The sequence below is a fragment of the Hyalella azteca genome, unplaced genomic scaffold, assembly GCF_000764305.2.
Source record: "Hyalella azteca isolate HAZT.00-mixed unplaced genomic scaffold, Hazt_2.0.2 contig10335, whole genome shotgun sequence".
Lineage (NCBI taxonomy): Eukaryota > Metazoa > Arthropoda > Malacostraca > Amphipoda > Hyalellidae > Hyalella > Hyalella azteca.
In genome coordinates this window covers 153,642-167,408 of record NW_025940379.1, presented here as the reverse complement: position 1 = coordinate 167,408, position 13,767 = coordinate 153,642, and the positions used below count along the sequence as shown (strand labels likewise).

The following is a 13,767-nucleotide window of genomic DNA, read 5'->3' as shown; positions in this document are numbered from 1 at the left end:
CCGATAATTTCAAACTTTATTAAATTCAAAATATCACTTCAAAATTGGTTATTTAATCCAAAATTCACTGGATAGCTAAACATGATATACTCACAATTCCCAACGAATTTCAATTATGAAATCCTCAGTACGTTACATAAATAACCTCTACTAGTGAACAATGCATTAGAATATTTGTAGTGCACCACATCTATTCGTACTTTAATATATCATAAAGAGACTGGTTGGATGAATTTAGAGTTCCTTATTCTTCTGACCTGCAACCGTCTATTTAACATATTTAACATTAGCCTTGGCTCATGTTTCGCTGTAGCTCGCCATGCAGCCATATCAGTGCCAGCTCAGACTCTGGACAGAAATGGAGAAACCTCTTGCTTCGAGAAAAATAAAATCTAATACACGAAATGATAGAGTAAAATTTACATTACATTCCAGTGCCAATATTTTTTCAGTACTAACAATTGAAAACGAGCACTTGAAAGATATATGATCAACTTTGATAGAAATTTGAACAACTCAAGTCTGAATACAATGCAAATTTGTTTACACTGCTACGTATGTTTCTTTTAATAAATAAAACTAAAATTTGACTAAAATTTAATAAAAGTTCATCGCCCGACAGATAAAGTGCGTCTCGAATCCTCGAGTCAGTAATGGTGTTCTCATTACGAAATAATTGCATTGGTTGAGTGTGGCCTTTATGTAGAGATTCTTTAACGACTTTTGTTCGCATTGTTTAATGAAGCTTCGTATAATTAAGAGATGAACTTTCCCTATTATTGACGCCGAGTCTTGACGTGGCCTTGAACTGATTTGAAATTTGATCGTTTTAAAATAAATCTTTTGAATATTTATCAAAATTCACTTGAATTGTTCTACGAATGCTGCAAGCTTAACTTCCGCCCTCTTAATGAGTTTTCATTAACATTATTTTGTAAAGAATATCACTCGGAATCAGGTATAAAGATTATAGACATGTAAAGAAATATGCGGTGTGAGTTTTACCAGAAATGTATTAATTAAATATTATGAATTATTTTTTACTGAAGAGGGTACAGAAATTATCTACAGTCTGCATGCCGCTCTATCTGATGCGTTAACGCTCCTCATGATGCGCATGATTACGCATGCCCTCCGGCTGAGGAGCGGGCTTCGCGTGACCGCTCTATGATTGCTGTTAAATTGCCTCCTCTGTTGCGTGGTCGCCTGGAAATTCACTGAACAGCTCTGCAGCGATACCCTCCAGTGCCATGACTGTCACCACGACTCTGCAGCGATACCCTCCAGTGCCGTGACTGTTACCACGGCTCTGCAGCGATACTATACAGCGCCGTGACTGTTACCACGACTCTGCAGCGATACCCTCCAGGGCCGTGACTGTTACCACGACTCTGCCGCGATACCCTCCAGGGCCGTGACTGTTACCACGACTCTGCAGCGATACCCTCCAGTGCCGTGACTGTTACCACGACTCTGCAGCGATACCCTCCAGTGCCGTGACTGTTACCACGACTCTGCCGCGATACCCTCCAGGGCCGTGACTGTTACCACGACTCTGCCGCGATACTATACAGCGCCGTGACTGTTACTAACGGTCACAGGTACGTGACAAAGTTTTTATTTAAAATTCTAATATCAGATGATTCAATGATGAAATTGAGTTTGTTTTCTTTCACATCAGTATATTCTTATGAGAAATTGATCAATCGCGTGTCGCGTGTGATATCATATTTTTTTGATTATTAGATGCAAAAGTTTAGATACATCTAAATAGAAAACAGAATCAATTTTTAAATTGAAATTTCAGAAGTCTGGGAGGTATATGACTGTCACATGACTGGTAAGAGAATGGATGAATTTGCAATTAAATCCAATCAACTATCTCAATGCTAACGAATAGCAGATGTGAAACAAAGCTCTCAATTAAAAATCAGGTGTAGGCGCTGTAGTTTCATGGATTAGATGCTAATTTCTGTTTATTTAGAATAAATTCATGTGTGGGTGAATTAAATTCAAGGTATCAATACTAGTGTCGGTCTAAGCAATAATCACAGAAGCCCTAGCGCTGCGTAATGAAAGAGCTTCTCGTGACGGGCCGCAGCACCTCCCTACAGCTTCGATCTTGCGTGTGCTAAGTGACGACCATGAAACATGCAAGCTTTTCTTTCACCGTAAATGCTGAAAAATATGTCTTATTGGTTATATTTGCCATATATGTGTTGATGGGTCATATTGACCATATATGTGTTGATGGGTTACATTGACCATATATGTGTTGATGGGTTATATTGACCATATATGTGTTGATGGTTATATTGGCCATATATGTGTTGATGGTTATATTGGCCATATATGTGTTGATGGTTATATTGACCATATATGTGTTGATGGTTATATTGGCCATATATGTGTTGATGGTTATATTGACCATATATGTGTTGATGGTCATATTGACCATATATGTGTTAATGGGTTATATTGACCATATATGTGTTAATGGGTCATATTGATCATATATGTGTTGATGGGTCATATTGATCATATATGTGTTGATGGGTCATATTGATCATATATGTGTTGATGGGTCATATTGACCATATATGTGTTGATGGCTTATATTGACCATATATGAGTTATATGGCTCGTTGCAATAAAATGGTGATACACTTGAAGGACTGATGCGTCCCTTGCTCACAGGGATAAACTGTGCCTGGGTGACCCACAACGGGCAAATATTGCATCGCTATTTATACAACGTTCCACTCATTCCTATGAGTGAATAACGAATACTTATAGGCAAGCTTATCGTTCTCTCCCATCAAAGAAAAGAGTTAGATGTACAAATTAAAAAAATAAACACAGATTATATGATGATGATCGAATAATTTACGAACGCAATACATTTAATTTACAATTTCCTTGAACAGTTTCAGGCTAAATTAATCTCTTGATTAATCATGAAATGGTCTTGAATGTTCATAAAACAGTCGGCGATTCACTCCAAATTTCTTCATAACTCAACTAACATTTCTACACCTCATGATCAATGCTCTCAATGCTTCGATGAAGAAAAATATTGATTGAAACTTCATACATACTACCTCAACGTGGTTTTAATGAAAATTATTCAGAGTGAAAAGAGCCTGTTATATTGTACCAATCAAACCTGCTGATTGGAATTTTTGTCACGTCGAAATTTGGTCGCGGTGTGCATTGACGATTTATTGGACATTTTTTAACCAAGTTAGTTCACAGCACTCTATCAATCGAATCAATTTATTTGAATTACTGAATTACGCTCACTAAATTACGCTCAATAGACATATTTTAACTTTAATTTCGACATTGATACATTCCTTCAGTACATGCAATCGAAGCTGACAGTATGTAACATGAAAATAAAAATATGCATGGATTTATTGGAATAAGAGGCAAATAATTGGTAGAAAAGCTACTACACATAGTAACAAATGGTTGACAACAATCATATTGTGGTCCAGAATTTGAAATTGAAAAAATCATCCTGCCTATAAATTAAAAATACGCTACCTTTTACCCTTAAATTTCGAACGTCACGAGTTTTTTCATCGAAGGGAAATAAAGGACTTATTTCTTAAAAACTTCATTGGTTGTCACATTAGAAGTGTAACTTTTACTCGCACGATGCGAAATTATGATTTGTATATATATAACTATCCTCATAGTTAAAATATAAAGTTTAACTATGTTAAACTTTACATATAAACCTAACATAGTCTAAATATAAATATCCTGCAATTCTACACTAAAAAATGAATGAACCATCTTGTCCAAATGGTGGCACACTTCTTGCATTTAGCACGGATACGCTTTTACGTCGGGTCAAACTGGGATTAAATATGACCTCAATAGGAAGGTGAGAGCAATAATGGTACCATGATTAACTATGACCCTGACAAAGACGAAAAGTGCAGTGCTATTTGGAAAAAGTCTCACTCATTTCATTGAGTGTAGATGCACGTTACCCTCAGCGACTCCCCTACGCCAGGGTCGACGTTGGACTGCGCCGCTGCCGCCCTCAGTGCCCCGCGGTCTGTCACGGAGGAAGGTTGCGCGATGACTTCCCTCCAGCGCAGTTATCGAGGACCTGCTGGATACTTTAACTTATGTTGAAAATTCTCAGGTCATTATCGCTGATGCGGGAACTGTTCTTCGAGCGAATATTATTTAATGAGCTTTTGCGATGAAACGTTACGAAAGAAAGTTAAAAATGAGGTAAATAGGCAATTTTCCAGAGCATTGAAGCAGTTCGGAAAAAATAATGAATAAGTCTTAATGGTGTTTGAAAATTTTGACTGTTCTTAGAAGTGTGAGAGACTGTACGCAAACTTATTGAAACATAAATTTGTTCGAGTTGTTATGGGCTTTTAAATACATCGTCTTCTTATCCTACTGCTGGTATTAAGACATTGCAAGACATGATACACGTACGTTATTTCACGTATTGAAGAAAGGTGAAGTGGAAGGTGTGTGAATCTAGAAACGATGAAGCACAGCGCTGTGTGTGTGTTACTGACGCTGGCTCTTACGTGTACAGGTGAGGGGAGCATAGTGGCTGTGTTCTATGTGTCTCGGTTGTTCTTCTATGTTCATATACTGGAATCGGCACGACGGTTGAATAAATTAATTGCTTAAAAGATTCAATGTTTTAACATGCTAGCTCAATTCCGTGTTACTTGGATGTTTTTTTTTTAATTCATGCACTGCAGGCTGGTACGTATAGGTTGAATGATTTAGATGGTTTGCTGCATCGTCATGTTTATATAGGTGGATTCACATAGTTGTATGGTGAGCTTTATTGTGCATACCTCAATTGTTACTCTATATCGAAGCACAGGACATACCCTACTGGTTAAATTAATGGTTACCTAAATGGTCAGATTTATTCCGTATGTCTCGGTTGTTCTTTCATAATCATGCACTGCAAATTCACATTAAAATTTTAAATTCAGATTCGTCATAGGAAAAAGTTAATTTTTCAGAACTGCAGATAGTCAATCTACTCTATTATAGGAGAGATAGCATCATAATTACTAAACGATAATCATCAGAATGTTAGTTCATATAATAGTCACAATTTTGATTAGCACGTTCTATATGTTTATTAAAAAAACTACAGCATCAGTTAATTAACTTTCTTCATTTGATTCTGAGTGTTGATGTAGAATGAGATCACTGTAAATAAAATTGTTGAATTCAGCGATGATATAATTATATAAATACCTATATTTCAATAAATCAATATAAAAATACAACTGAACCATACTATCTCATATAAATGTTGAAGCTTTGGCATGAAATTATCGCACACATTTTTTAGAACTTGCATTCTGAGTTTTACTACTAATCATTTATACATATTTATATAAAAAGTCTAATTTAATCGCAAGTTCAGCAAGAATTTTGCAGAAAAGAAAACACCCTATAAATGAAAAAAGATTTAATAATTTTTAAATGAAGATGAGATAAAATTATTCAAATTCTCACTAAGAACCTACATTGGTTTACTGATTATTAACCAGCGACTCGACAGAAGAAAGGATCTTGATTACGTCAAGAAACTGCTGAAATATAAACGGTTGCAGAAGCCACTAGATCCGAATTTTCTTTCCAAAACATCTACGAAATGGATTTGGGACAGCAGTTGTTTAATATGCAATTTTACAATTCAATTTTTCGTAACTCTTAATGAAAACAGCGAATCTCACTCCCGTCCAGCGAATCTCACATCTGACGCGCCATCATATAATTTTTCCGGTTGTCCCTTTCTTAAATAATAATTAAATATAGAATTTGTCTGCTTTATTTTAATTTATCAGCTTTATTAGAGTTGATGCGTTTTCCATGCCTTCAATGCAATGCCAGCCGTAAACCATTTATTACTTATTTCAGGCACTAAATCCGTGGACGATCACGCCAATGATGAATGGACGGTCAGAGTAAGAAAGACTGCGAAAATTTCAACTCATCCAGCACTTCTTGTGCGGCATGGTGCAAGAAGCTCTTTTGAACAAATATATTCACCACAGGCATCCCGAACAGAGACTAATTATGTTCCAAGAGACAAAAACATCAAACAATCGTTAGAGACTGGAAATTTTAGTTATAAGTTTCATGTTATCGAATCCAATTTCGAACCTGTAAAAACACGCGTAGTTTCAACCACCAACACACCAAAATTCACAAGAAATTTCAATAACATCAACATAAAGACAAAAGGGATTGATCCTTCCAATGAAAACACAGGCATTCTCAAGAAACTAGAGACGCACGGATCAAGAGCCTTCAGTTACACGAAGGCTAAACTAAGAGGAGATAGCAAACCTTCAGCTGGCAATCCACCCCATCGTACAGTAAAAATAAACGGAAGCGTCGGGACGCCTGATATATCAGGCAGTCGGTCGCAATGGAAGAAGCAAAATAAAGGCAAACATGGAGGGGATCACTGGGTGGAATACGACTTCGATCAAGGAACTTCGACCACAACTGTGCACCCTTCACTGCCGGAGAATCCTGAAGGACTGAAAAACCCCACACTTTTGGTGGGCCTATGGATTGAGGAGCCGAAGGAACGCGAGTCAAAAGCACATTTTGGGTGAGTTTAGAACAGAAATTTTGATTCCCGTCAAGTATGTTAAGGATATGCAAATGTCAGAATTAAAGCACTAATTCTACGCATGCAATTAATTATTGATGAGTCATCTATACGTTGAACGTAAACAATTTGTGTAACAAGAATAATGTCCTCGGCAAGCAAAAATATGATCAGACTCACAAAAAGGAGCACGAATTAATTTGCTAAAAACCGCAATGAGTTTGCTCGAATTAAAATCTAATCATCATCAAAATTTAACTCTAGAGATGTATAAAATAAACAAAATTAATTTCGAGTGCCATCTACCAGTTCTAACAGCATTCAAAATTCAAATATTTTCTGACAGACACCATCGGACATCGAACGAAAGAAAACCTTTTTGAATTTAAAAGCAATAAAAATTATCATAAAAGCTAGATATTCTGATTTAGTTCAGCTCACGTTTTTTGGCTACTCTCATGTATTTCAGCAGAGGGCTCTAAGCATTAGCGACTTCCACAGCCTACCATGCATCATTTTTACCTCACGGCGTAAAAATTTGCCGGCTTCGCCCTCGGAACAACGCTTGAATATTGCTTCTCATAACTCAGCTGCTGCTGACGCTTCCTTTGGCAAAGTTTCCTGCTCTTCATAGATTTTTTTAAAAGCTGTTCTTGTTATTAATAACCCATTAACGCACAGCAAAATAAATAACATATTGTGCTTCGGCAATATGTTACCCTTCAAATGAATTTCATGGCACCCTTCAAATGAAATGGCACCCTTCAAATGAATTTCACCTGAAACCCCAATGTAAAAATTTTCGTGTTTTTTATGACAAATAATTTTACAAGTGATGAAACTCTGGAAAAGTCAACTTTACATTTTTTAGTGATTATGTCACTCTATGATCAATGTTATGGTTGCGCTGCAAGAACCACAGATCTGCTTAGTTGAATAAGATAAAATATTTACACGTTTGCATACTCATCCATTAATTTTACGATTACGTTGTAAAAAAAGCAATTTAATATGTGCTTAACATAGAGATAGGCAGTTACCCATCGACGATGGGAAATCTTATAATATTGTACAAAATATTCAGTTATCAATATTTATTATTAATAGTAATGCAGTGATAAAGTAAGGTAGTAGATTTTATGAGGGAAGAAACGAATTTCGATTGGCCTCTCAAAAGGAAAATTAGTTCGAGCTCAATAAATTTAAAAATTACAGAACTGCCAGGAATATTAAATTTTTTTAGTACGTAATAGATGATGCATTCTTATCGCCCATTACTAGAATTACAATCCACGCTCTTACATAAACACATTTTACCGTCAATAGAACTAGTTTTAAATTCATTGAACTGGCGCCAATTATGTTAATTGAAACCTTCATTCCCAGTGGACAAAGAAAAATAATCAAGAGCTTATAATTTATTCCACATCATTCTCGCTCCCGGAGTTTCTAAGCAACAGTTCAACGCAGCTTAATGCAAGTAACAAAATGCGCATCGTATTTTCTCATTTAAACATTGAAATACAGTAAAAAGATGAACCTTTCTCCGCATAGTTAAATGTTAGATACATTTCTCACTTCAATATTTCACAAAGATACATTTTAAACGCGGAGTATACGGATTAATTTACGGTCGTCAATGCTATTCGTACCTATACGGTCTGGAAATAAGTGGTCCCGTAATAACACAGAAGGCTAAACGTTCAATGAACTGCTAAATAACAGCTGATAATTATTCGATATTTCCTTCAACAGAGGGGAGAACAATTCCCTGGTGCACGCACAAATCGATACCACCGCTAAATTGCCGTGTGTTATCTTCAACAGGGATGACCATGAAACCGTGAGTGTGATGTATTAAATTGTTGCATAAATCAGAGTATTATTTTAAAGAGAGATAATCATGAGACTGTTAGTGGGATATTATGATGTTTTATAGATCATTGCACAACGAAAGGTGTTATTTTCAACGACGGAAATCATGAAACCAAAAGTGTGATTTTGCGAGATAATGAAACAATGGTATCAAACACCGTAGACCATTGATAGAAAGTCCAACAATTATTAATTTTGGGGTTACAATGTTCTATTCCAGCGTCGGTGAAGCAAATTGAGAGACCTAGGCCGTGCGTTATAGGTTCATGTAGGCAAAAGATAATTCAATAGAATCACTTCAATAGGCCCATATTTGGGGTGAGAAGATATTTGGATATTTCCAAATAGCGGAGAAATATTTGGCTGAGAATAACTCACAAGAGAAAGTCAACTCTCAGCTAAGCTGAGAAATGAGCATTTCAGTAGTGTCACGGTGCCCAAATTTTAATTTACTTTTTTCCTACTATATTTGTTACTCCCACTACATGCGACACTTGATCGTCCCAAACTGAAATGAGTGTTAATTATAAAGATCCAAAAAATTCCTTCATGTTATCTCTGTAGTCAAGGTTAAGTATACGATGAGAGTATCTTGATAAATTTAATTTGAAAATTTATCAAGAGTATCTTGATAAATTTTCAATCCATAAATATGTTAAATTTGCTCGATGGGCTCGAACATGAAAATGAGTTTTTACAACGGGAACATTCCACATGTCGTCAGTCAGTAGGCGAAATTGCATTGTACTTCTGATTGCATTGTATTACAAGACATAGAATTATAATTAATTTAATCGAACAAACTTGAATCTAGACGTGGAAACCCAAATCAATGAAATGTATAGACGGTTTAATGAAGATGACAAAAAATGTATGCGCATCGATCGTGTGTGATGAATTTACTCTCTGCTCTACATAAATCGTGATATGTGAACAATATTTTCATTTGATAATATATTCTCCTTACAAGCTTGAAACGTGATGAGCTAGCATCAATACAATTGAAATAATGTAATTTGATGTTTAAAATGAGAAAGAGATTCGTAAGTTCGGATATTTTGTCACCCAGATTTCGTGGATACGAAGTCGCGACCACCACCTCATCACGGTGGGGCGGCAGACCTACAGCAGCGACAACCGCTTCTCTGTTAACTTCAACAGGCACCTCAGTGTGAGATAACCATAACGAAACATTTATATTTTCAGCTTGAATCTGAACGTTATTGCAAAAATGTTCGCTTCCTTGCGAACATTTTTTTACGGCCGGAATATTTCCCTTACACTGAAGGGCAAGGGAAATACAAGCAGGCACCTCGACGTAAAAGGAGTGCCAACAGGCACCTCAGCGTAAGAAAACCAAGAGTGAAGCGTTCATTTTTAAACAGTCATTTCAGTTAAAAAAACTATACTAAAATACATCGTATTTAAACAGGAATCTCAAGGTAAGAAAATAACAATATAAGTGTTCGTTTTGTAACGATTATAAGATCACCCATGTTCGGCTACTGCCTGCAAGTTTTGTTATGTGTCTTCATTTGTTTTTAGCAGTAATATAACCTAGGGACAAATATTTTATTTTAAATGTCGCGCATGCACTTAATGATTAATATTTCAGTTGTTGTTGTTATTGTTGTTACATTTAGCTTAAGATATATACAATCAGGCATGTTGGCTGAATGCATCACTTGAACATTTAAAATACAATGGTTCTCTAAATTTTTTTTTTAGTTTTCCCTGTTGATCATAAATAAGTTTTTCGTACAAATTATGAGAGCGTGAGCGAAGAACACAATAATCGATTAGTTTTTGCTTTCCTCGAGTTATGTTAATGATTTCTGATTTCCTTGTCCTTTTATGATAAAAAATCCTTATTGCACATGTTTCCCCTTAAGTACGAATCTTAGTCATTTGAAGGGAAAATTTCCAATTTTGGGCAGCAATGGACGTTGTACGTACGCTACGTGCAGCCGCGCGACGCAGGCGAGTACATCTGCCAGCTGTCGACGGATCCTCCGATGGTGCATCTAGTCAGGCTCTCCGTAACTGGTGAGTGTTTAGCAGAAGAGACTTTATTTTAAAATATAATTAGGGAAATTGGAACACAAATCTTAAAGTTTTTTAGGTTGAAAATTTTGAAAATCAGCATTGAAGCTGTAAAATCTTCAGCCCAGGCCTCGTCGGTGATCGCGGGCGGGCGCGAACGCTACGTGCACGAGGGTAGCAGCGTGAGGCTGGAGTGTGTCCTGCAGAACCACACGCAACCTCCCGACTACGTCTTCTGGTACCATAACGGTACCATGATTAACTATGACCTCAATAGGAAGGTGAGAGCTGTAACGGTACCATGATTAACTATGACCTCAATAGGAAGGTGGGAGCTATAACGGTACCATGATTAACTATGACCTCAATAGGAATGTGGGAGCTATAACGGTACCATGATTAACTATGACCTCAATAGGAAGGTGAGAGCCATAACGGTACCATGATTAACTATGACCTCAATAGGAAGGTGAGAGTTATAACGGTACAATGATTAACTATGACCTCAATAGGAATGTGGGAGCTATCACATAACGGCATTTGTAAAGAAATTAAGTATACTGTCAAATTGCAGCGCCGAGGTTTACTGCGACCCCAATAAAAAATTAGCTCTGTCGTGGCATGGCCTCACGATCTGCTACCAACATAACAAAAATGTTAGTATGACATATAACAGCATCACAATAAACTATAACCCTTACTCGTACGAGCGACCATACTCAGACATCATAATTTTTTATGCCGCAGTACTGCAATCAATTCTTCATAGCCTGGCTTTATAGTTTGTACAGTGTAACTTCCAAAGATTGTGTGCACTAAATAAATATTCAAATTGCATATTGTAAAATATATAAAATTATAAAAAATATAAATTTAGTTATTCATAAATTTATATATATACATAATCTATAATAATATAAATGATAGATTTAATAATATTTTCATCGCATAGAAACTTTATCAAAATCTCTGGAAAATTGCGTAAAACATAGGATGTCGTTCACTGGATCAAGAATTGCCATTCAGCGCGTGCACGCCCGCCAGTTTTCCAGGGAGACAGCAGCGTCATAAAACTTTGAGGGAAGTTTCAAGAACGTGGGAGCGATAGCCCAGGTGTTAAAGCGCATTTATGGCACATAAAAGTAATAAAAATCTCCCTGTTGTGGAAAAGAAAATGTATCCAAATAAGGAGAAAGCTTTTTACTTAATACTATTATGAGGAACCTGTTTTGATGAAGAGGTAGCTCCTAACTTATTCGCGAGTGAGGGCCTTGTGATGTGAGGTCAAGAAATTAGTCTTTGCGAACATCAAAATTTGAATTTGTTTGGCATTATTCCACGTTAATGGAAGTAATTAGATATATTTGAGGATGAATTTATTATAAAAATTTTATTGTTTCTATTCTAACGTTTCTTCTTCAGCAAAAATGTTTCTGCTGACGTTGCTGTCGGTTGGTATCATTATACTTCAGCAAACTCTGCTTCTGTCACTTCAGGTGTCAGTCGAAGCGACTACTGACGGCAGTGTGCTGACGTTGCTGTCGGTTGGTTTCATTATACTTCAGCAAACTCTGCTTCTGTCACTTCAGGTGTCAGTCGAAGCGACTACTGACGGCAGTGTGCTGACGTTGCTGTCGGTTGGCCGCACCGACAGCGGCAACTACACTTGTTCCCCCGCCAACGCGCAGTTCGCCTCCATCACTCTGCACATTATACTGGGTTAGTCACCATCACCTCAGTACAGTATGCACGCACACAACGCTTTTAACATAAGAAAAATAATTACGTCCGCTTCCACTGACGATCAAAATTTACCAATTAAGTTCCTATTTGTCGGGTCAATTCGGAAACTTGAATGGAAATCCAGAACTTTTCACAAGATTTCACGCATAGGATTACTAACTTCATGAAGATTTTTACACGAAAATATCTGTCAAATACGTGAGAGAAAAACAATCATTTGTTATTATATACGTTTTTTCCGATATAGATCACTCATGCGTCTCAAAAGTTTGCTTTCTCTGCCGCATGAAGCTAATTGAAAAACCAATTGTAAAGTAATTTCTATTCAAGACAAAAGCCTTGCTATAAGCTTTGATGAGCGCATATAACTGTACATATGTCTATTGCTTCATATATTTTTTCTACTCTCCGAATTCTCCTAGCGACAATAAATTGTTTTTCCTGCACTCACTATTACCAGGCGACACGTTGGCGGCCATGAAGGTATCAGGAGCGTCAGAGTTGGCCAGCTATAAATCTGCCATCTTTGTTCTACTCTCGGTCTACTCAACTCTACGCCCGCTCTTGTGACGCTGAACTCCTCCAGCCGCTGCCTATTATGGCGTTGAATTAAATAAGCTGTAAAATATTGTAAAATATCTAATTATTTCACATGAAAAAGAATATGTCTCTAAATAGATCTATGCTCGTATTATGTATTTATGTATGTGGATTTACAGAAGAAATGTTAGAATTGTCGTTATATATAAATGTTTCTGATTGTTACAAAAAATAATATTCAAAATATTTAACGTTGATGTCGATTAATATTTTATGAACGATTTTCCGCGGTTAATATTTATCCGCGTATAAGAGAAGAGATTGATAATATAAATCCAGCTAGAAATTATTTTCGTATAACTTCGTTAAATTTTGTTATTACCGTAATACATACATTAAATTTTAGCGTATTTATAATTCGCTATTTTAATCATTGAACACAATTTCGTAAATTCAAATTTTAAACTATTCTACATATGATAATACAAACACATGCTGCCCATCCAACAGACATTGCAATGTCTGTACCTGCGCTGTAAAGTTTACATCGTTAACTTAAACAACCTAAATTAAGGGAGCGCTTAAATTAATTCAGCGAATACCGTTAATCCAAGGGAAATTTCAGTCGCTGTTCGTACCAAATGTTGCTTAGTTGAATTACATGAATTACCGAAACTAATGAACGGAATAAATCAGCCCTTTTAATTAGTAATTTTAAAATAATTTATTGCAAGCTGTCGACAGAAAATTGATTTGAAATTAAAATCTCAACCTCGGTTTTCATAACTATTTACATAACTGTCTACTGCTGTCTTTTATCACTGTCTGCATTCAGGGGGCAGACAATGGAAATTTTTTTACTGTCTTAAATTTTTCTGACAGTTACTGCATAAGTGTCTAGAACGGACTTGGGTTCTACACACTTCGTTTAT

General features: G+C 36.3%; 1 protein-coding gene across 1 annotated transcript; it reads left to right on the top strand.

The window, feature by feature from the left end:
- The first annotated feature begins 4,407 nt into the window (after positions 1-4,407).
- LOC108682346 lies at positions 4,408-13,169 on the top strand. The gene is made up of 8 exons (XM_047882406.1): positions 4,408-4,576; positions 5,932-6,634; positions 8,390-8,477; positions 9,579-9,680; positions 10,447-10,555; positions 10,676-10,833; positions 12,142-12,271; positions 12,756-13,169. Exons 1-8 carry the CDS (start codon positions 4,525-4,527, stop codon positions 12,863-12,865), a joined length of 1,452 nt encoding a protein of 483 aa, XP_047738362.1. The 5' UTR covers positions 4,408-4,524; the 3' UTR covers positions 12,866-13,169.
- The last annotated feature ends 598 nt before the right edge of the window (positions 13,170-13,767 follow it).